General features: G+C 44.3%; 1 protein-coding gene across 1 annotated transcript; it reads right to left on the bottom strand.

Annotated features, from left to right (window-relative positions):
- Positions 1–5720: 5720 nt before the first annotated feature.
- Positions 5721–22467, bottom strand: LOC115128068 (acyl-CoA Delta-4 desaturase-like). Its single transcript, XM_065002908.1, has 14 exons — positions 22172–22467; positions 21574–21676; positions 20902–21213; positions 19665–19775; positions 18026–18223; positions 17711–17812; positions 16354–16479; positions 15737–15797; positions 15546–15622; positions 13054–13153; positions 12797–12891; positions 9334–9413; positions 8577–8702; positions 5721–8443 (listed from the first exon to the last, which is right to left on the bottom strand). Exons 3-14 carry the CDS (start codon positions 21136–21138, stop codon positions 8392–8394), a joined length of 1365 nt encoding a protein of 454 aa, XP_064858980.1. The 5' UTR covers positions 21139–21213; positions 21574–21676; positions 22172–22467; the 3' UTR covers positions 5721–8391.
- Between the last annotated feature and the right edge of the window lie 877 nt (positions 22468–23344).

Genomic DNA, 23344 nt, shown 5'->3' with positions numbered 1-23344 from the left:
TCTTTATTGTTGGCTCAAATAACTTGGTCCGTTGTTGAATTGTTACCTGGGAGTCAACGGAAGGTCGCATCTGAAACAATATAATGTATATAATTACCTCTGTGCTCTAAACATCTGAATGTGGAAATTATGTCTTTCTACATCCGGTTGATACTAACGACGTTGATTCCTTCACCTCCAGTGTCCATTTTCAGACTCACAAGTTGACCGTTACCCTGTGGATAATGCTGAGACAGGTTGGCAGTTACCCTGTGGATAATGCTGAGACAAGTTGGCAGTTACCCAGTGGATAATGCTGAGACAAGTTGGCAGTTACCCAGTGGATAATGCTGAGACAGGTTGACAGTTACCCAGTGGATAATGCGGAGACAGGTTGACAGTTACCCTGTGGATAATGCTGAGACAGGTTGACAGTTACCCAGTGGATAATGCGGAGACAGGTTGACAGTTACCCTGTGGATAATGCTGAGACAGGATGGCAGTTACCCTGTGGATAATGCTGAGACAGGTTGACAGTTACCCTGTGGATAATGCTGAGACAGGATGGCAGTTACCCTGTGGATAATGCTGAGACAGGTTGACAGTTACCCTGTGGATAATGCTGAGACAGGTTGGCAGTTACCCTGTGGATAATGCCGAGACAGAGGATCAGTGAAACAATTCCCCACAAGATGAAGAATAAATAAGGTGTTAATGTTCAAATTTGTATTTGTCAAATGCTTTGTAAACAGTGACTTTCAACGTGGCACCGTCATGGAATTCCACCATTACAAGTCAGTTCGTCAAATTTTTGCCCTGCTAGAGCTGCCCGGGTCAACTGTAAGTGCTGTTATTTTGAAGTGGAAACGTCTAGCAGCAACAACAGCTCAGCCGGTAAGTTGTAGGCCACAGAAGCTCACAGAACGGGACCGCCGAGTGCTGAAACGCATAAAAATCATCTGTCCTCTGTTGCAACACTCACCACCGAGTTCCAAACTCCCTCTGGAAGCAACGTCAGAACAAGGACTGTTAGTTCGGGAACTTGATTAAATGGGTTTCCGTGGCCGAGCAGGCGCACACAAGCCTAAGATCACCATGCGCAATGCCAAGCCGGCTGGAGTGATGTAAATCTTGCTGCCATTGGACTCTAGAGCAGTGGAAACGCGTTCTCTGCAGCGATTCATCACCAAGGTGGCAGTCCGACCAACGGATTTAGATTTGGCGGATGCTACCTGCCGCAATGCAAAGCGACAAATGGGAAAGGAGTAATGCTCTTGGGGGGGTTTTCATGGTTCAGGCTGTAAAGTTTGGTGGAGGATGAATAATGGGCTAGGCCACTTACAGTAGTTCCAATGAAGGGGAATCTTAACTCTACAGCATACAATGACATTCTAGAGGATTCTGTACCTCCAACTTTTTAATTTTTTTATTTTACCTTTATTTAACTAGGTAAGTCAGTTAAGAACAAATTCTTATTTTCAATGACGGCCTAGGAACAGTGGGTTAACTGCCTGTTCAGGGGCACGGGGGGGTTGAACTTGCAACCTTCCGGTTACTAGTCCAACTCTCTAACCACTAGGCTACCCTGTCGCCCCACTTTGTGGCAACAGTTTTGGGGAAGGTCTTTTCCTATTTCAGCAAGACAATGCCCCCCACCCCTCCCCCTCCCGTGCACAAAGCGGTGCCACTCTTCAGAATTGAAGTCTGTGGGTGTCCCGGAGCAGGCTGATACCCTGTTTCATCGACCCAAGATCCATAGGTAAGACTGTACAGAGCATATAAGTATGCCCCCCTATCCAATTCTGAAGTCTGATACATCTGTACAGCACTTTGAGATATCAGCTGATGTACGAAGGGCTATATAAATAATTTTGATTTGATTTGATTTGATCAACAGTGGGATTTCAACAGTTGTTTTTATTTTTGTGTCAAATTAAATATGGCCTGTTCCCATTATTTGTATCCGTTTGCCATCACTTTCAATGGGGAACTTTTATTTTGAAGGCAAACTGCAAATTCCACTACTGGGGCTATTCCTTATTGTGCTAGCTTCACATAGGTGTGAATTCCCGAAGTCAGTTGCTTTCCGCAGTTGTAGCCTATAGCATGCTGCCGGCAGTATCTAAAGTGGCCAAGATTTGTGGTTAAGGCTAAGGTTAGGTTGAAATAACATTGTAAGAAGATAAATTGTAGAAATAGGCAGCCTGTATGACTTTGTGGCTGTGGTAAATAGTGACGAATTAGAATTAGCACATGACACACATGGCTTCATCAACAATAGTAATGTGTGATATGTGAAAAGTTGTACAATAAAAATACCCCGTAAGTTTAACTAGTTACCAAGCCAAGCAGATACCACTAGTAGAGTGATTTTGGGGTTCCCCAGTTGCACAGCGGTCTGAGACACTGCATCTTAGTGCTAGAGGCGTCACTACAGACCCTGGTTTTATTCAAGGCTTTATCACAACCGGCCTTGATTGGGAGTTCCACAATTGACCTAGCGTCGTCCAGGTTAGGGTTTGGCCGGGGGGGTAGACCGTCATTGTAAATAAGAATGTGTTCTTAACTGACTTACCTAGTTAAATAAAGGTTAAATAAAAATACGATAAAAAATGAAAAGATTGGTCCTTTAGAACAAAAAGCAATTCACTACTTGGCTGTAAATGGAACAGGGAGGACACTTGAATCAGGCTAGTGACATCTGACCTGTCCCAATTCACCTTCATAACCTAGCCTGGTGGAACCTGTCCCAATTCACCTTCATAACCTAGCCTGGTGGAATTAACCTGTCCCAATTCACCTTCATAACCTAGCCTGGTGGAACCTGTCCCAATTCACCTTCATAACCTAGCCTGGTGGAATTAACCTGTCCCAATTCACATTCATAACCTAGCCTGGTGGAACATGTCCCAATTCACCTTCATAACCTAGCCTGGTGGAACCTGTCCCAATTCACCTTCATAACCTAGCCTGGTGGAACAGACTGTCCTAATTCACCTTCATAACCTAGCCTGGTGGAATCAGCCTGTCCCAATTCGCCTTCACAACCTAGCCTGGTGGCACCAACCTGTCCCAATTCACCTTCATAACCTAGCCTGGTGGAACCTGTCCCAATGTACCTTCATAACCTAGCCTGGTGGAACCAACCTGTCCCAATTCACCTTCATAACCTAGCCTGGTGGAACCAACCTGTCCCAAATCACCTTCATAACCTAGCCTGGTGGAACCAACCTGTCCCAATTCACCTTCATAACCTAGCCTGGTGGAACCTGTCCCAAATCACCTTCATAACCTAGCCTGGTGGAACCAACCTGTCCCAATTCACCTTCATCACCTTCAACAGGGCTCCGGGCAGCCGAGCGGAAATGGAGGAAAACTCGCCTCCCTGCGGACCTGACATCCTTTCACTCCCTCCTCTCTACATTTTCCTCTTCTCTCTCTGCTGCTAAAGCCACTTTCTACCACTCTAAATTCCAAGCATCTGCCTCTAACCCTAGGAAGCTCTTTGCAACCTTCTCCTCCCTCCTGAATCCTCCTCCCCCTCCCCCCTCCTCCCTCTGCAGATGATTGTTTCAACCATTTTGAAAAGAAGTTTTGACGACATCCGATCCTCGTTTGCTAAGTCATACGACACCGCTGGTTCTGCTCACACTGCCCTACCCTGTGCTCTGACCTCTTTCTCCCCTCTCTCTCCAGATGAAATCTCGCGTCTTGTGACGGCCGGCCGCCCTACAACCTGCCCGCTTGACCCTATCCCCTCCTCTCTTCTCCAGACCATTTCAAATGGAGACCTCCTCCCTTACCTCACCTCGCTCATCAACTCATCCCTGACCGCTGGCTACGTCCCTTCCGTCTTCAAGAGAGCGAGAGTTGCACCCCTTCTGAAAAAACCTACACTCGATCCCTCCGATGTCAACAACTACAGACCAGTATCCCTTCTTTCTTTTCTCTCCAAAACTCTTGAACGTGCCGTCCTTGGCCAGCTCTCCCGCTATCTCTCTCAGAATGACCTTCTTGATCCAAATCAGTCAGGTTTCAAGACTAGTCATTCAACTGAGACTGCTCTTCTCTGTATCACGGAGCGCTCCGCACTGCTAAAGCTAACTCTCTCTCCTCTGCTCTCATCCTTCTAGACCTATCGGCTGCCTTCGATACTGTGAACCATCAGATCCTCCTCTCCACCCTCTCCAGTTGGGCATCTCCATTCCAGCCCACGCTTGGATTGCGTCCTACCTGACAGGTCGCTCCTACCAGGTGGCGTGGCGAGAACGTCTCCACACCACGTGCTCTCACCACTGGTGTCCCCCAGGGCTCTGTTCTAGGCCCTCTCCTATTCTCGCTATACACCAAGTCACTTGGCTCTGTCATAACCTCACATGGTCTCTCCTATCATTGCTATGCAGACGACACACAATTAATCTTCTCCTTTCCCCCTTCTGATGACCAGGTGGCGAATCGCATCTCTGCATGTCTGGCAGACATATCCGTGTGGATGACGGATCACCACCTCAAGCTGAACCTCGGCAAACGGAACTGCTCTTCCTATGGGATAGGACTGCCCGTTCCATGATCTCGCCATCACGGTTGACAATTCCATTGTGTCCTCCTCCCAGAGCGCTAAGAACCTTGGCGTGATCCTGGACAACACCCTGTCGTTCTCATACTAACATCAAGGCGGTGGCCCGTTCCTTTAGGTTCATGCTCTACAACATCCGCAAGTACGACCCTGCCTCACACAGGATGCGGCGCAGGTCCTAATCCAGGCACTTGTCATCTCCCGTCTGGATTACTGCAACTCGCTGTTGGCTGGGCTCCCTGCCTGTGCCATTAAACCCCTACAACTCATCCAGAACGCCGCAGCCCGTCTGGTGTTCAACCTTCCCAAGTTCTCTACGTCACCCCGCTCCTCCGCTCCCTCCACTGGCTTCCAGTTGAAGCTCGCATCCGCTACAAGACCATGGTGCTTGCCTCAAATGAAACGGCACCTCAGTACCTCCAGGCTCTGATCAGGCCCTACACCCAAACAAGGGCACTGCGTTCATCCACCTCTGGCCTGCTCGCCTCCCTACCACTGAGGAAGTACAGTTCCCGCTCAGCCCAGTCAAAACTGTTAGCTGCTCTGGCCCCCATATGGTGGAACAAACTCCCTCACAAGCGCCAGGACAGCGGAGTCAATCACCACCTTCCGGAGACACCTGAAACCCCACCTCTTTAAGGAATACCTAGGATAGGATAAAGTAATCCCTCTCACCCCCTCCCCTGAAAAGATTTAGATGCACTACTGTTCCACTGGAGGTCATAAGGTGAATGCACCAATTTGTAAGTCGCTCTGGATAAGAGCGTCTGCTAAATGACTTAAATGTAAATGTAAAAATCAGTGGGTGCGGTTCCCCTTTAAAGGAGATTCGCCATATCAACATCTCGAGTAAGGCCAGATTCTGTTTCAAGAGACACCCAACCCTCCTCTAAAGCTAGCAAGCAACACATTGCTTGGCTAGTCAAGATCATTGTTTTATTCATTTTTCAAATAGTTTTGGCAATTAAATTATATTTATTAATACATACTTGACATTACCTGAACTCTACTCAACTTTAATTTTCATAACAATTCTTACCTTGGTTAGTCACACTGCACGTTTGTGGCAAGCTAAAGAAGGAGCTAGCTAGCTAGCGAGGTGTTTTAGCAAGCTTAATGAAAACTCTTGCTTGCAGTTGAAGAAGTATTTTCCTCTGTCACCAAACAGGTTAAAACATATTTTAATCAAATGTTATGAGTGTTTAGTCAAATAACTTTTCCTTCTGAATAAAATTCTAAATTGTCAGTTGGAGCCGGGGATGGGGCTCGGGACCATTTCAAATTGTGATGGACAGCTCGGGACACCAAGGATGGAAAAGTAAATATATTTACAAATATGTTCTATGTTCAAGTGCTTTTCGAAATATACATCTTGTTTAATTTTACTGTTTCATAAGTGGCAGGTGGGCTATATCTCAATGGCTTGAATTTATTCTCCACGACAACTTGTGCATACAAAACACCACTTTAGAAACCTAATGCTGGGTACTAGAGGTCAATAGAGACTCAACCAGTGGAGGCTGGTGGGAGGAGCTATAGGAGGACATGATCGTTGTAATGGCTGGAATGGAATGAATGGAACGGTATCGAAGACATGGAAACCACATGTTTGACTCCATTCCATTAATTCCATTCCAGCCTTTACAATGAGCCCATCCTCCTATAGCGTCTCCCACCAGCCTCCATTGGACTCAAACGTATCATCAGGGTAGAGAAGGTTGTCAGGTGCAAGTGTGTATTTTACACATATTTTACAAATATATTTACATGTTAACTTATATTTTGTGAACTTTTTAGTTGTCATTCATTATTTTGTTGTCAAACTTGCCAAAGTATAGGTCTGAACTTGGTAGTTTTATGCAATGGATTTTAATGTAGCCTAGCAACAGTATTCAGGTAAAAGGCAAACATTTAAATTCAATAAAATATGGCAAAATATATTTATGAAATATAATTGGTCAATTATTTTACTAGCTACCACAGCACGCTATCGAAATGTATTTCCAGATATTTAAAGATATAAACATATTTGTAGAAATATGAAAAAGGCCAATTTTGTAATATGTCGATATATTTAAATATATGTAATATAAGGCTTAAACATATATTTAGATATCTGTCATTTACATATACGTAAATACATGTACATACATGTTGTTAAAATATATATCAATGTATTTTTTCCGTTTGGGGAGGAATAGTCTATCTAGTCACCAATGATTAAGGCCAGGCGTTTCGGTTGTTGTATTCCTAACCCGCATTTCGATAAACTGACCTCAAGTTGCTGATATAGCACTTTCTCACACCATGATCATATAAACATAAATATCCAATAAGTCCAAAATCAATTCCCAACCATGTGGATTGACTTCAAATGAAATAATCGCCAACAATTATTCTCATCAGCAGTTATTAGGGTATTTTAAAGGACATTATCGACATACATATTTTACTTATTCATTGCCTGGTATTAACATTATTATGGGAATGCTAGGTATTTTATGTAAGAAAATGTAACACAATTCAGAACCAAGTAGTCATTTTAATTTGCTATAGAATAAATTATGAGGATATGGCTTTTGCAAGCGCCAACATCCCGCTCGACAAAGTTGACAATCCCAAATTGCGCACCTTCATTAACACACGTAAAGAACGGAGCCGCAGCCCCGAAAAAAAAAAACGGAAAGCATCTCCATAGTAACGGACAAATTCACTGTCACACATTGTGTATGAGAGCTGGGTGAAGATGTTAAAGTTGTTCTGGCTGATAGAGTGTATTTACAGGCAGAGAACTATTCGACAGTGTTAGAATATCACTCCGAGTAGCTTCGCTTTTACATGAACCTTGTGGAGGCGGAGAAGCGCATCTCTCCAAATACTGATGTCTTAACAGAGATGGATAAAATGTGTCCTTTCTATAGTTAAAGAAAATAGGCGAGCAATTAGTATCCTGAAAATAGTCTATATTTCACCCTCTACATTTTCGGATACAAAAATGCCTATCATACCCACATGTTAATTAACAGGCAACGAAGACGTCGTGAAATATTGTTGTTGATTGATGTTGTCTTGTTATGTAAGGACGAGACTGTTTCACTATATATCCCCCACAACGTTTCAAGGTTGAAGCATTCTTCTGAGACGGCATAATTATGTCAGATGGCTGTCTATCCTGTTTTTCCATTTAAAATGTGACGCTAAATTGCAGGTTTTGCAGAATGTCTGCAAAGAACATCCCAGCGGGGAATTTCAAGCGATAGAGATGTTTTATTGTACACTTATATTTTCTGCTTGGATTCATAGTCTTTCCCCTTAAAGTGTCCTAATTGCCCCATTTATATAACCTCCTGTGATCAGGGATTGAGTCTGTTGGAGGCGATCAGCTTGAGAAAAACGAGGTGTAAAATCACTGATCTACAAATAGAATTCCCTGCCAAATAATAGGTTTTGTGAAATTAAGATTCATATGCTGCGCCTCCTCTGGTTCAGGCGATCCCTCCACCAGAAACGAATGGACAACCAGACTGGAATGACTGAGACTTGTGTCAATTACAGAGCATTTCCTAGGATTTTCTGCCTGCATCAAACCCAGTGGATAATGGTGGAATATTGGTCAATAAATTGTTTTTTTGTTTTTTTTTAAACTCCTGGCCCTACTATATAAACCCTCTATTTATGCTATGGGTCCCCATTCACTGCTGACAAGCATTAAAACAATTATATCACAATAATGTTTGCAGCGATCAGTATCATCAAAAACATCCAGGAAATGTCCTCTCTGTTCGCAGGTCGTTAATCTGCGATGGATTAAATCCCGTCCAGAGTCAGGAAGGGATTTATTTATGGAGATACGCATCCAGCCACAGATCCCCTGACTTCTTCAGTGACCTGGAGAAGAACAGAGGTGGATATAGAACCAGGTAAATCACATAGGAGACTGAGAGCAGCAGGTATCACCTTATGATGTACAATCTATTCCCAGAGGAATAGCACTATACAAGTATTCATTAAAACACTTTACCTGACAACATCAGTCATGCCTTTCTGTAAAGTCTTGACCTGGTAGGGAAGTCCATGTTTCTCACACAAAGCACGAACCAGAGGAGCCACCAGGTGGTAGTTGTGACGGGGCATGGTAGGAAACAGACTGGGAGACAGAGAAAGAGAAAGAGAGGCAGAGAGAGAGTGGGGGTAGAGAAAGAAAGGCAGAGAGAGGGGGTGAGAGAAAGAGTGGGGGAGGAGGAAGGAGAGACCTGAGGGAGAGAGATTAGAGAAAGAGATTAGAGAAAGAGAGAGAGAGAGAAGGAGAGAGAGAGAGGGGGAGGAGGAAGGAGGGAGAGGGGGAGAGAGATTAGAGAAAGAGAGAGAGAGAGAAGGAGAGAGAGAGAGTGGGGGAGGAGGAAGCAGGGAGAGGGGGAGAGAGAGAGAGAGAGAGAGAGAGAGAGGCAGAGAGAGAGTGGGGGTAGAGAAAGAGTGAGGAGGGAGAGAGGGAGAGAGAGAGAGAGAGGGGGAGGAGGAAGGAGAGAGAGATCAGACACAATCAGAGTTTTTCAGAGAAACCTCCGTTTCTGAGTAGGATTGTATCGATATTGTATCTAAACACTATTACGAGGTAGAGTATTTAGTACAAACAACAAGTTATATTTAAGATCGAATGAAACTGAATACTTAAACTTAAACTATAACTTGAGTATGTCAGTGACCTGATAAATGACCATATAAACACAGTATATACTGTTTGACAGACAACAGAAAGGTGAGATATTTGTTTCACTTACTGGTGTTCAATATGAAAGTTGACGTGTCCACTGAACCAGTCGTTGAAGGTTGACTGTTCAATGTTGCAAGTAGCACTCAACTAAGACCAGAGAAAGAGACACGTTTACAGCTCCCTCTGCTGGAGAACTACAGAAGGCACAGCCCCAGAAAACACTCCTGGGCCTGTACTCAGGACTGCTGTTCCCAGATGAGCCAGTTTGACAGCCTTTAATAATAATGAATATGAATGTATGGACAGGGGGGACCTGATCCTAGATCACTAGTAATGATCACATGTTACCTGCATGGTGAGCCAGTCCTGGTGTCTAGTAATGACATGTTACCTGCATGGTGAGCCAGTCCTGGTGTCTAGTAATGACATGTTACCTGCATGGTGAGCCAGTCCTGGTGTCTAGTAATGATGACATGATACCTGCATGGTGAGCCAGTCCTGGTGTCTAGTAATGACATGTTACCTGCATGGTGAGCCAGTCCAGGTGTCTAGTAATGATGACATGATACCTGCATGGTGAGCCAGTCCTGGTGTCTAGTAATGATGACATGATACCTGCATGGTGAGCCAGTCCTGGTGTCTAGTAATGACATGTTACCTGCATGGTGAGCCAGTCCTGGTGTCTAGTAATGATGACATGATACCTGCATGGTGAGCCAGTCCTGGTGTCTAGTAATGACATGTTACCTGCATGGTGAGCCAGTCCTGGTGTCTAGTAATGACATGTTACCTGCATGGTGAGCCAGTCCTGGTGTCTAGTAATGACATGTTACCTGCATGGTGAGCCAGTCCTGGTGTCTAGTAATGACATGTTACCTGCATGGTGAGCCAGTCCTGGTGTCTAGTAATGATGACATGATACCTGCATGGTGAGCCAGTCCTGGTGTCTAGTAATGACATGTTACCTGCATGGTGAGCCAGTCCTGGTGTCTAGTAATGATGACATGATACCTGCATGGTGAGCCAGTCCTGGTGTCTAGTAATGATGACATGATACCTGCATGGTGAGCCAGTCCTGGTGTCTAGTAATGACATGTTACCTGCATGGTGAGCCAGTCCTGGTGTCTAGTAATGACATGTTACCTGCATGGTGAGCCAGTCCTGGTGTCTAGTAATGACATGTTACCTGCATGGTGAGCCAGTCCTGGTGTCTAGTAATGATGACATGATACCTGCATGGTGAGCCAGTCCTGGTGTCTAGTAATGACATGTTACCTGCATGGTGAGCCAGTCCTGGTGTCTAGTAATGATGACATGATACCTGCATGGTGAGCCAGTCCTGGTGTCTAGTAATGACATGTTACCTGCATGGTGAGCCAGTCCTGGTGTCTAGTAATGACATGTTACCTGCATGGTGAGCCAGTCCTGGTGGCTAGTAATGACATGTTACCTGCATGGTGAGCCAGTCCTGGTGTCTAGTAATGATGACATGTTACCTGCATGGTGAGCCAGTCCTGGTGTCTAGTAATGATGACATGTTACCTGCATGGTGAGCCAGTCCTGGTGTCTAGTAATGACATGTTACCTGCATGGTGAGCCAGTCCTGGTGTCTAGTAATGATGACATGATACCTGCATGGTGAGCCAGTCCTGGTGTCTAGTAATGACATGTTACCTGCATGGTGAGCCAGTCCTGGTGTCTAGTAATGATGACATGATACCTGCATGGTGAGCCAGTCCTGGTGTCTAGTAATGACATGTTACCTGCATGGTGAGCCAGTCCTGGTGTCTAGTAATGATGACATGATACCTGCATGGTGAGCCAGTCCTGGTGTCTAGTAATGATGACATGATACCTGCATGGTGAGCCAGTCCTGGTGTCTAGTAATGACATGTTACCTGCATGGTGAGCCAGTCCTGGTGTCTAGTAATGACATGTTACCTGCATGGTGAGCCAGTCCTGGTGTCTAGTAATGACATGTTACCTGCATGGTGAGCCAGTCCTGGTGTCTAGTAAATGACATGTTACCTGCATGGTGAGCCAGTCCTGGTGTCTAGTAATGACACAGGTGTTACCTGCATGGTGAGCCAGTCCTGGTGTCTGACAGTAATGATGACATGATACCTGCATGGTGAGCCAGTCCTGGTGTCTAGTAATGATGACATGATACCTGCATGGTGAGCCAGTCCTGGTGTCTAGTAATGACATGTTACCTGCATGGTGAGCCAGTCCTGGTGTCTAGTAATGACATGTTACCTGCATGGTGAGCCAGTCCTGGTGTCTAGTAATGACATGTTACCTGCATGGTGAGCCAGTCCTGGTGTCTAGTAATGATGACATGATACCTGCATGGTGAGCCAGTCCTGGTGTCTAGTAATGACATGTTACCTGCATGGTGAGCCAGTCCTGGTGTCTAGTAATGATGACATGATACCTGCATGGTGAGCCAGTCCTGGTGTCTAGTAATGACATGTTACCTGCATGGTGAGCCAGTCCTGGTGTCTAGTAATGACATGTTACCTGCATGGTGAGCCAGTCCTGGTGTCTAGTAATGACATGTTACCTGCATGGTGAGCCAGTCCTGGTGTCTAGTAATGACATGTTACCTGCATGGTGAGCCAGTCCTGGTGTCTAGTAATGACATGTTACCTGCATGGTGAGCCAGTCCTGGTGTCTAGTAATGATGACATGATACCTGCATGGTGAGCCAGTCCTGGTGTCTAGTAATGACATGTTACCTGCATGGTGAGCCAGTCCTGGTGTCTAGTAATGATGACATGATACCTGCATGGTGAGCCAGTCCTGGTGTCTAGTAATGATGACATGATACCTGCATGGTGAGCCAGTCCTGGTGTCTAGTAATGACATGTTACCTGCATGGTGAGCCAGTCCTGGTGTCTAGTAATGACATGTTACCTGCATGGTGAGCCAGTCCTGGTGTCTAGTAATGACATGTTACCTGCATGGTGAGCCAGTCCTGGTGTCTAGTAATGACATGTTACCTGCATGGTGAGCCAGTCCTGGTGTCTAGTAATGACATGTTACCTGCATGGTGAGCCAGTCCTGGTGTCTAGTAATGATGACATGATACCTGCATGGTGAGCCAGTCCTGGTGTCTAGTAATGACATGTTACCTGCATGGTGAGCCAGTCCTGGTGTCTAGTAATGACATGTTACCTGCATGGTGAGCCAGTCCTGGTGTCTAGTAATGACATGTTACCTGCATGGTGAGCCAGTCCTGGTGTCTAGTAATGATGACATGATACCTGCATGGTGAGCCAGTCCTGGTGTCTAGTAATGATGACATGATACCTGCATGGTGAGCCAGTCCTGGTGTCTAGTAATGACATGTTACCTGCATGGTGAGCCAGTCCTGGTGTCTAGTAATGACATGTTACCTGCATGGTGAGCCAGTCCTGGTGTCTAGTAATGACATGTTACCTGCATGGTGAGCCAGTCCTGGTGTCTAGTAATGATGACATGATACCTGCATGGTGAGCCAGTCCTGGTGTCTAGTAATGACATGTTACCTGCATGGTGAGCCAGTCCTGTTGTCGCTCGTGATCCATCTCCATAGGAAGGTGACTCATCTGGGTCACCCATACAAACCAGTGGCTTTCCAAAACCTATATATACAGTACAATATTCACAATATAATTATTCAGCCACAATATTATATTACATTATTACGTCAAGCACATCATTGTGTTGTTTTCTAATACTGTAGATAGTTTGAATACAATGAATGAATGAGTTCATCTTTGAGCTCCCTCTCAGTTCATACTTTACCTGACGAAGCTGATCAATGCTACTGAGCCAAAGAAACCAAAGAAGGGATAGTAACAGCAGAAGAAGCGAAGGTAGAAACTCATCGACCACGCCAGATCCTTCACAGGAGACAAAGATTGGTATTACGGACAGACATGACCACATCTGGGGTTCCTAGCAAAGCAACAATTATCACTGTTGATTAGGAAGCATTACGGACAGACATAATGACATCTGGGGTTCCTAGCAAAGCAACAATTATCACTGTTGATTAGGAAGCTAGTCATTTCTGATGGTACAGTCCGTGTTAGTGGTATTATGCTCGCTAGCTTTAGTGAGCAACGAACAATGATTTAGTGCCCCCAGGTGTGAGCATAATCATAATACTAATAATAATCATAATCATAATCATCCTGCCCTGCCTTTCTAAGGCCTTCGAAAGCCAAGTTAACAAACAGATCACAGACCATTTCGAATCCCACCGTACCTTCTCCGCTATGCAATCTGGTTTCAGAGCTGGTCATGGGTGCACCTCAGCCACGCTCAAGGTCCTAAACGATATCATAACCGCCAACGATAAAAGACAGTGCTGTGCAGCCATCTTCATTGACCTTGCCAAGGCTTTCGAATCTGTCAATCACCACATTCTTATCGGCAGGCTCAACAGCCTTGGTTTCTCAAATGACTGCCTTGCCTGGATCACCAACTATTTCTCAGACAGAGTTCAGTGTGTCAAATTGGAGGGTCTGTTGTCCGGGCCTCTAGCAGTCTCTATGGGGGTGCCTCAGGGTTCAATTCTCGGGCCGACTATTTTCTCTGTATACATCAATGATGTCACTCTTGCTGCTGGTGATTCTCTGATCCACCTCTACGCAGACGACACCGTTCTGTATACTTCTGGCCCTTATTTGGACACTGTGTTAACTAACCTCCAGACGAACTTCAATGCCACACAACTCTCCTTCCGTGCCTCCAACTGCTCTTAAATGCAAGTAAAACTAAATGCATGCTCTTCAACCAATCGCTGCCCGCACCTGTCCACCCGTTCTGACTTAGAACACGTGGACAACTACAATTTTTTTTTAATTTTTTTTTTATTTGACTAGGCAAGATCAGTTAAGAACAAATTCTTATTTTCAATGACGGCCTAGGAACAGAGGGTTACCTGACTGTTCAGGGGCAGAACGACAGATTTGTACCTTGTCAGCTCGGGGGTTTGAACTTGCAACCTTCCGGATACTAGTCCAACGCTCTAACCACTAGGCTACCCTGCCGCCACCCAATACCTAGTTGTCTGGTTAGACTGTAAACTCTCCTTCACATTAAGCATCTCCAATCCAAAATGATAAATTATATCTAGAATCGGCTTCCTATTTCACAACAAAGCATCCTTCATTCATGCTGCCAAACATACCCTCGTAGAACTTACTATCCTACCGATCTTTGACTTCGGCGATGTCATTTACAAAATAGCCTCCAACACTCTACTCAGCAAATTGGATGCAGTCTATCACATTGCCATCCGTTTTGTCACCAAAGCCCCATATACTACCCACCACGGTGACCTGTATGGTCTCGTTGGCTGGCCCTCGCTTCATATTCGTCGCCAAACCCACTGGCTCCAGGTCATCGATAAGTCTTTGCTAGGTAAAGTCCCGCCTTATCTCAGCTCACTGGTCACCATAGCAGCACCCACCCATAGCACACACTCCAGCAGGTATCTCTCTCTGGTCACCATAGCAGCACCCACCCATAGCACACGCTCCAGCAGGTATCTCTCTCTGGTCACCATAGCAGCACCCACCCATAGCACACACTCCAGCAGGTATCTCTCTCTGGTCACCATAGCAGCACCCACCCATAGCACACACTCCAGCAGGTATCTCTCTCTGGTCACCATAGCAGCACCAACCCATAGCACACTCCAGCAACCTGGTCACCATAGCAGCACACGCTCCAGCAGGTATCTCTCTCTGGTCACCATAGCAGCACCAACCCATAGCACACACTCCAGCAGGTATCTCTCTCTGGTCACCATAGCAGCACCAACCCATAGCACACACTCCAGCAGGTATCTCTCTGGTCACCATAGCAGCACCAACCCATAGCACACACTCCAGCAGGTATCTCTCTCTGGTCACCATAGCAGCACCCACCCATAGCACACGCTCCAGCAGGTATCTCTCTCTGGTCACCCCCATTATTATTGCCTTACCTCCGTTATCCTACCTCATTTGCACACACTGTATATAGACTCTTCTATTGTGCTATTGACTGTATGTTTGTTTATTCCACGTGTAACTGTGTTGTTTGTGTCGCTTTGCTTTATCTTGGCCAGGTCACAGTTGTAAATGAGAACTTGTTCTCAACTAGCTTACCTGGTTAAATAAAGGTGAAATAAATAAATAAATAAATATATATATATATATAATTACTCTCTTGTGGAAGCCCTTACGTTCCAGATAAGAATGAAGAGGTTTAAGTCTACATTTAGTTGGTATGAAAACTCACCACCCAGTCTCGTTGTGAAAACATGGTCCGGAATATCTGGATGTTGAAAAACACTGGAACGATTAGTGGAGGTCCAACTGAAACACAGAAGGATAATATTGGTATTACATACAGTGGTCTGTCTTTTACCTGTTCAATGGAAGTTGATGTGATTCTATACAGAAATCCATGAAACGTGTTCAGCAACTTACTGAGGAAGAAGTACTGGTGTTGGTGATGGTAGGGCATGTACTTCAACTTCTTTATACCATACTGCAATAGACAGAGACAAGGAGACAGATGGATCTTACACAGAAACACGAATACCGTTTTAACACGACTGAGACAAACCGTTACATGGATATTATTACACGGTTATTTCATGAATATTACATTAATTTAATGAGCTATTACATGGATATTATTACATAGTTATTTCATGAATATTACATTCAATTAATGAGCTATTACATGGATATTTAAATACTACATTAATATTATTACATGGTTATTTAAATATTACATGAATATTTAGATTATTATTCAAATATGACAGGAAGTCAGATGGGTCACAAAGCACTAAGTTTTTTAAATATTTTATTTAACCAGGCAAGTCAGTTAAGAACAAATTCTTATTTTCAATGACTGCCTAGGAACAGTGGGTTAACTGCCTGTTCAGGGGCAGAACGACAGATTTGTACCTTGTGGGCTCGGGGATTTGAACTTGCAACCTTCCAGTTACTAGTCCAACGCTCTAAACACTAGGCTACCTACTAGGTTGTGAGTCCAGTTGGGGCAGGAATCACAAATATACTATAATGATAACTACCTCTACAGGCTGTTTGTCTCCCAGGACGAAGACATGTAGTGAGTTGATATCAGGATCTTTACGAAAAATGTTGGTCTTAGCGTGGTGCTGGAAGTGACGATGGTTCCACCAGTTAGCAGAGGCACCCTGGAAACACACAGCTACTGTTACTTGTTAATGGTACACACAATTACAGTTACTGTAACTTACACCTGTTGGACACTACACGAAATAGGGCTAATGTATAGCAGTGAACTTGGAAATGTAACACTGCTCTAGTGAATGTAGGAAAGTGAAAGGGACAGTTTCCATGAACACAGATTAAACCTGTACTTTCAAAGGAGATTATCCATTGAGAATGGTTTTCAGTCTAGAACTAGGTTTAAACTGTGTCCGGTTAACTTATCCAAAGAGTAGCAGAAGATCGGCCTAAAGAAACAGTATTGTCAAATGTCCAGCCATTGGATCACCACCTCAAGCTGAACCTCGGCAAGACGGAGCTGCTCTTCCTCCCGGGGAAGGACTGCCCGTTCCATGATCTCGCCATCACGGTTGACAACTCCACTGTGTCCTCCTCCCAGAGCGCTAAGAACCTTGGCGTGATCCTGGACAACACCCTGTCGTTCTCAACTAACATCAAGGCGGTGGCCCGTTCCTGTAGGTTCATGCTCTACAACATCCGCAGAGTACGACCCTGCCTCACACAGGAAGCGGCGCAGGTCCTAATCCAGGCACTTGTCATCTCCCGTCTGGATTACTGCAACTCGCTGTTGGCTGGGCTCCCTGCCTGTGCCATTAAACCCCTACAACTCATCCAGAACGCCGAAGCCCGTCTGGTGTTCAACCTTCCCAAGTTCTCTCACGTCACCCCGCTCCTCCGCTCTCTCCACTGGTTTCCAGTTGAAGCTCGCATCCGCTACAAGACCATGGTGCTTGCCTATGGAGCTGTGAGGGGAACGGCACATCAGTACCTCCAGGCTCTGATCAGGCCCTACACCCAAACAAGGGCACTGCGTTCATCCACCTCTGGCCTGCTCGCCTCCCTACCACTGAGGAAGTACAGTTCTCGCTCAGCCCAGTCAAAACTGTTCGCTGCTCTGGCCCCCCAATGGTGGAACAAACTCCCTCACGACGCCAGGACAGCGGAGTCAATCACCACCTTCCGGAGACACCTGAAACCCCACCTCTTTAAGGAATACCTAGGATAGGATAAAGTAATCCTTCTCCCCCCCCTTAAAAGATTTAGATGCACTATTGTAAAGTGGCTGCTCCACTGGATGTCATAAGGTGAATGCACCAATTTGTAAGTCGCTCTGGATAAGAGCGTCTGCTAAATGACTTAAATGTAAAATGTAAATGTAATTGTCCAGTAGCCTACCTTTAGGTGTCCAATTACAAACTTTTGCAGTACGTGATTCCAACTGGATGTCTTGCAGACGGACAGGTGGCCGTAGTCATGCTGCAGCCAGCCAGCTTGGGCCTGAGAGGGAAAAAGAAAGGCAGAATTTGAACGGTGTCTGAAAGGTGGTTTGGTTACCCTATCGCTAAGCTAAACCCTTACCCTAACTTAACCTCACCACCCTAACCTTAACCTTAATCTTAACCCTAACCCTAACCTTAGATCCTTTTGCCTGACCTTTGGATCTGCCTGTCAACTATCTTCTTGTACTCCCTAATAATACTGTAATGGTACCTGAGACGTGGCCAGCATGAGGGAACAGAGCAGTGTGAGGCTCCAGCTGGTCCCCCAGACCCAGAGCAGGCCCAAAGCCAGGGCCTCTAGTAGCAGGATGTGGCCCAGGTAGAGGCTGAAGAACAGGGGGCGGGCACGGAGGAGACCCTCACTCTCCACACGGTCGCGCAGGGCCTGGAAGTCCTGCACCAGAGCTGCCTGTATGGATTAGAGGTGATCAATAATCAATACATATGTAATGGGATCTTTCTCAAAGTAGATGAACCAGGAGGAAGATGGATGATGGTAGAGAGATGAGAATTGAGGGAGAGGAGGGGAGGAAGAGGACAGGAGAGGGAGAGGGAGAAGGACAGTATAAATTGAGAAGAGAACCCTGTAGAGAAGAAGAGGAAGAAGAAGAGGAAGAATAAAAGGAAGGGTAAGGAAATAGAAGTAACAGAAAGCTGAAGAGAACCAGGATAAGATGTAAGACTCCTGAATAGGTAAACAGACAGCGGGGAATCTGGGCATATAGACAGGCTGGTATAATGTGATCTAGTTATAGGGGCATCTGGGCACATAGACAGGCTGGTATGATGTGATCTAGTTATAGGGGCATCTGGGCATATAGACAGGCTGGTATAATGTGATCTAGTTATAGGGGTATCTGGGCATATAGACAGGCTGCTATAATGTGATCTAGTTATAAGGGCATCTGGGCACATAGACAGGCTGGTATAATGTGATCTAGTTATAGGGGCATCTGGGCAAATAGACAGGCTGGTATAATGTGATCTAGTTATAGGGGCATAAGGGCACATAGACAGGCTGGTATAATGTGATCTAGTTATAGGGGCATCTGGGCATATAGACAGGCTGGTATAATGTGATCTAGTTATAGGGGCACATAGACAGGCTGGTATAATGTGATCTAGTTATAGGGACATCTGGGCACATAGACAGGCTGGTATAATGTGATCTAGTTATAGGGGCACATAGACAGGCTGGTATAATGTGATCTAATTATAGGGACATCTGGGCATATAGACAGGCTGGTATAATGTGATCTAGTTATAGGGGCATCTGGGCACATAGACAGGCTGGTATAATGTGATTTAGTTATAGGGGCATATAGACAGGCTGGTATAATGTGATCTAGTTATAGGGGCATCTGGGCACATAGACAGGCTGGTATAATGTGATCTAGTTATAGGGGCATCTGGGCACATAGACAGTCTGGTATAATGTGATCTAGTTATAGGGGCATCTGGGCACATAGACAGGCTGGTATAATGTGATTTAGTTATAGGGGCATATAGACAGGCTGGTATAATGTGATCTAGTTATAGGGGCATCTGGGCACATAGACAGGCTGGTATAATGTGATCTAGTTATAGGGGCATCTGGGCACATAGACAGTCTGGTATAATGTGATCTAGTTATAGGGGCATCTGGGCACATAGACAGGCTGGTATAATGTGCCCTAGTTATTATAGTAGATGACTGAAGATGACACACTACGACTTGGTCGAGTGTGGTGCTGTGTCAGAGGGAGAGATGCTGTAGGCTTCACATTCTATGTTTCATTATGTAGCCTACATCGATGTAAGTTATGGGTGTGATGCTATAGAGGGAGAGAGATAAAGATGGGCCTCCTCACATTTTTCCCCTGGTCCTGGCTGGGCTCTGTCGGTGCCAGCTCTCCAATCAGCAACGGCTTCAGAAACTTCCTGACAAAATTAGGATCGGGATGGAATGCGGAAAATGCGTCCTAGAAATTAGAGACATAGATCAATCTATGTTGTTTAAGAGAAATACATACAAATGTCATTAATTTGTCTCTCAGAACAAAAATATAATTCATATTCGCCGTGTGATTAAATAAAGACGCATCATGCAGAAATGGCTCCGCCGTTTCCTGGTTGTTACAATTCTAATAGTTCGCTCTAATTTCAGTTTATGTGACAAAACAAGCAAGTATAGTGTAGAGAATCATGTAGATGTATCATCATTATGTAGAGAATCATTGTATGAGAAAAAATGGGAAATAACTTTTTCATAACCAAAAAATATTTGCAAACAAACAACAAAACTGAAAGTAAAAGATCCCCAAAAAACAAAAACTTAAGAACAGGAAGCATAGAAATAGAACAGATAGAACTGCTTATTAAACATTTGCATATTGCAGCTTTAAGATCATTATCATGATCCATCAATGTACGATCCACTAACAACTAGTGCAATATGTCATTATCACAATGTACGATCCACTAACAACTAGTTTAATATGTTATTATCACAATGTACGATCCACTAACAACTAGTGTAATACGTCATTATCAACAATGTACGATCCACTAACAACTAGTGTAATATGTCATTATCACAATGTACGATCCACTAACAACTAGCGTAATAAGTCATTATCAAAATGTACGATCCACTAACAACTAGTGTAATAAGTCATTATCACAATGTACGATCCACTAACAACTAGTGTAATAAGTCATTATCACAATATACGATCCACTAACAACTAGAGTAATATATCATTATCACAATGTACGATCCACTAACAACTAGCGTAATAAGTCATTATCACAATGTACGATCCACTAACAACTAGTGTAATAAGTCATTATCACAATGTACGATCCACTAACAACTAGTGTAATAAGTCATTATCACAATGTACGATCCACTAACAACTAGTGTAATATGTCATTATCACAATGTACGATCCACTAACAACTAGTGTAATATGTCATTATGATAATGTACGATCCACTAACAACTAGTGTAATATGTCATACCTACAACATTATAACATTTGCAACAGTCTTCCTGGAATAGTTTGAGAACATTTCACCAACAACTTCCATAGTTAGGCTACTGACCGTGGCATCTTCTCCAGCAAAGTGACTGATGACCCTGATGCCCCCCGGGTGTCTCTTCGCCCACTGGGTAATATTATAGACCTTCCTGTCGATGACCAACACCTGGTCGCCTCTGTGGCAGTGCCTCTGAACCTCTTCCCAGGTGTAGACTGCACTGTCACCTCGCCCTCCACCGGGCCCAACCCCGTCACCCTTGGCCGGCTCGCTTGACTCCGTCTGCTGACCTCCGCCCCCCATCCTCGGTTCTCTCTGCTCCACTCACACCGTCGCTGTGTCGGCTGCGCTCTGTCCAGTCTGTCCAACTGAAACACACTGAGGACCAGTCAAATGCAACGTACAGAGAGGAAGTCAGGGAATGGAATCAGAATCAGATCATGCTGTCTGAGTCAAGTCACACCTACGTGGTGAAAATGTGTGACTCTTCTACAGTTTGATGTTTATTGGGATGAGCCTTGTCCTGGAGGCAGATCTGAGAGATTTCCACTAGATAAGCGAGCTGCAAAGTCAAAATTGGCTATATTAAAACATTTATAAAAACAAACATTTGCTTTTTGGTCTTAATTTAAGATTAGGGTTAGGTTTAAAATTTGATTTGATGACTGTGGCTGTGCTAGCTAGTGACCATTCTGCAGAGCTGCCTCCAGAACAAGATTCATGACGAAAAAGGCTAACCTGCGATTCTTTCGCCAGAGGGAAGGGAGATGTTTTCCAGACAGCGTTGTACAACAAAATGTGTTGTTCAATTCAGTTGCTGAAAATATCGAATGACGAATACCTGTAGAGGCGCAAGAATGTCAGCCAGTCTGGGTCCTGTAATTCTGTGGAGTTCCTTTTCTACCAACATCAAACCATTAAAAATGTTGCTCAAAATATCTAATAACGAAAACCTGTAGCATTCTGTATGGAGTTTATTTTCTAATCTGTTTAGCATCGATGCGATTTACCACGATGTTTATTTGTAACACTATATTAGAATAGAGACAAAGAGCATTGAAATGTTCTCATCAATAAATAATAAAGAATACGGAGATGCGCCATTGTGTGGGCATGGACTCCTCTTCTGTTCCGCATATGTTTCCCGAGTTTTATATGACACACAGTGCAAACCTTTATGAGTGTTTCATTTTAATGTCTGTATAATGACACACATGATAAAATCCAATAGTCCATAGGCATGACATTAAATTAAAGTAGATTAAAGTACATTTAAAGTAAAGTAAATTATACAATGATGATGTGGGTACAGAATGAATAGAATAGCTGCACTCACCAACATTTCCAGATGTGCAATCCTCTCTCTCTTCCTCTCTCCTTGTCCTATTCATGCAGATACATTTACTTCTTTCTGATCACCCGTCTCATCATCTATCCAATCAAATCACCAGTAGGCTATTAACGGTATATTTTGTAGCTCACTCTGGTCATTCACCCACCCACAAGTTCCCTAAACAATTCCATGCCGATCATTCGAGTCTCTCGTCCAATGGGTTTATTTCACTAGACCGCTGGCATATCTGCAATTAGTTCACAACAGTTTATTCGAAATGTATAAAAAAAAGTCCGTCCCTATCAATCTGATTGTCCTTCAGGACTGTCAAAGGCTTGCCTATTCCAACCAATCAGGACGCTCTTGGACGCCCACACGCTGTCACACGATGAAGATAGGACAGCCCCGTTTGTGTTTTCTCCAACTCCAAGTTTAACATTTAATTCTTCACTTTAGTTACATACGTGTTTTTTAAATATTTTTTTTATAGATCCATCAATCCACTCGGTTAAATAAATGTAACCCGAGTCATCATTATCTAGTGGATATAAATGAACTAAACCAAAACATTTTCCGTGCTACCCTTTAACAGTCACGAAGGGTTCATTTAACTGCGGTATTAGTGTAACGAGTTATAATCTACAGCCCATAAGGGTTAGCTAAGGTATGGTGCGCGGACTTTGTACATTAATAAAATGTGTAAAGTCCCCTTGATATGGATTTTTCCTCCTGTTCTCTAAACGGAGTTCTTGATTTGCGTATCCATTTTCATTTCCCAGCACCACACTCACACCCCAGTAGCATCCACCACCAGTCACATACAAAATAAGAATACACCTTCATACACTTCAATAACACTTTGCTCTAATGACTAACATCAAGTAAGATGACCAGACTACCATATCATATGGAGCGATACCTTCTTACTCTACGGAGGCTTTGCTTACGAATGCTTTCTCTGAGCAGGCCCCTTGATATATCCCGTTGCCAAGGGAACACCTTATACATAAAACATAACATAATACATTAATAGGCAATTACAGCTGAAGGACAGAACTATGTCAAATTATATAATACATAACTTTAATAGACAGGTACGGAACTACATAAATTAGATATATAAAAAAAGGCAATAGAGCAACACAGTGGAGGTGTCATGATACCCAGAAAACCTTG

This window comes from Oncorhynchus nerka, linkage group LG17, assembly GCF_034236695.1.
Source record: "Oncorhynchus nerka isolate Pitt River linkage group LG17, Oner_Uvic_2.0, whole genome shotgun sequence".
In the NCBI taxonomy this organism is placed as follows: domain Eukaryota; kingdom Metazoa; phylum Chordata; class Actinopteri; order Salmoniformes; family Salmonidae; genus Oncorhynchus; species Oncorhynchus nerka.
Note: the sequence above shows the minus strand (reverse complement) of the source record. Positions and strands in the feature narration are given on the sequence as shown.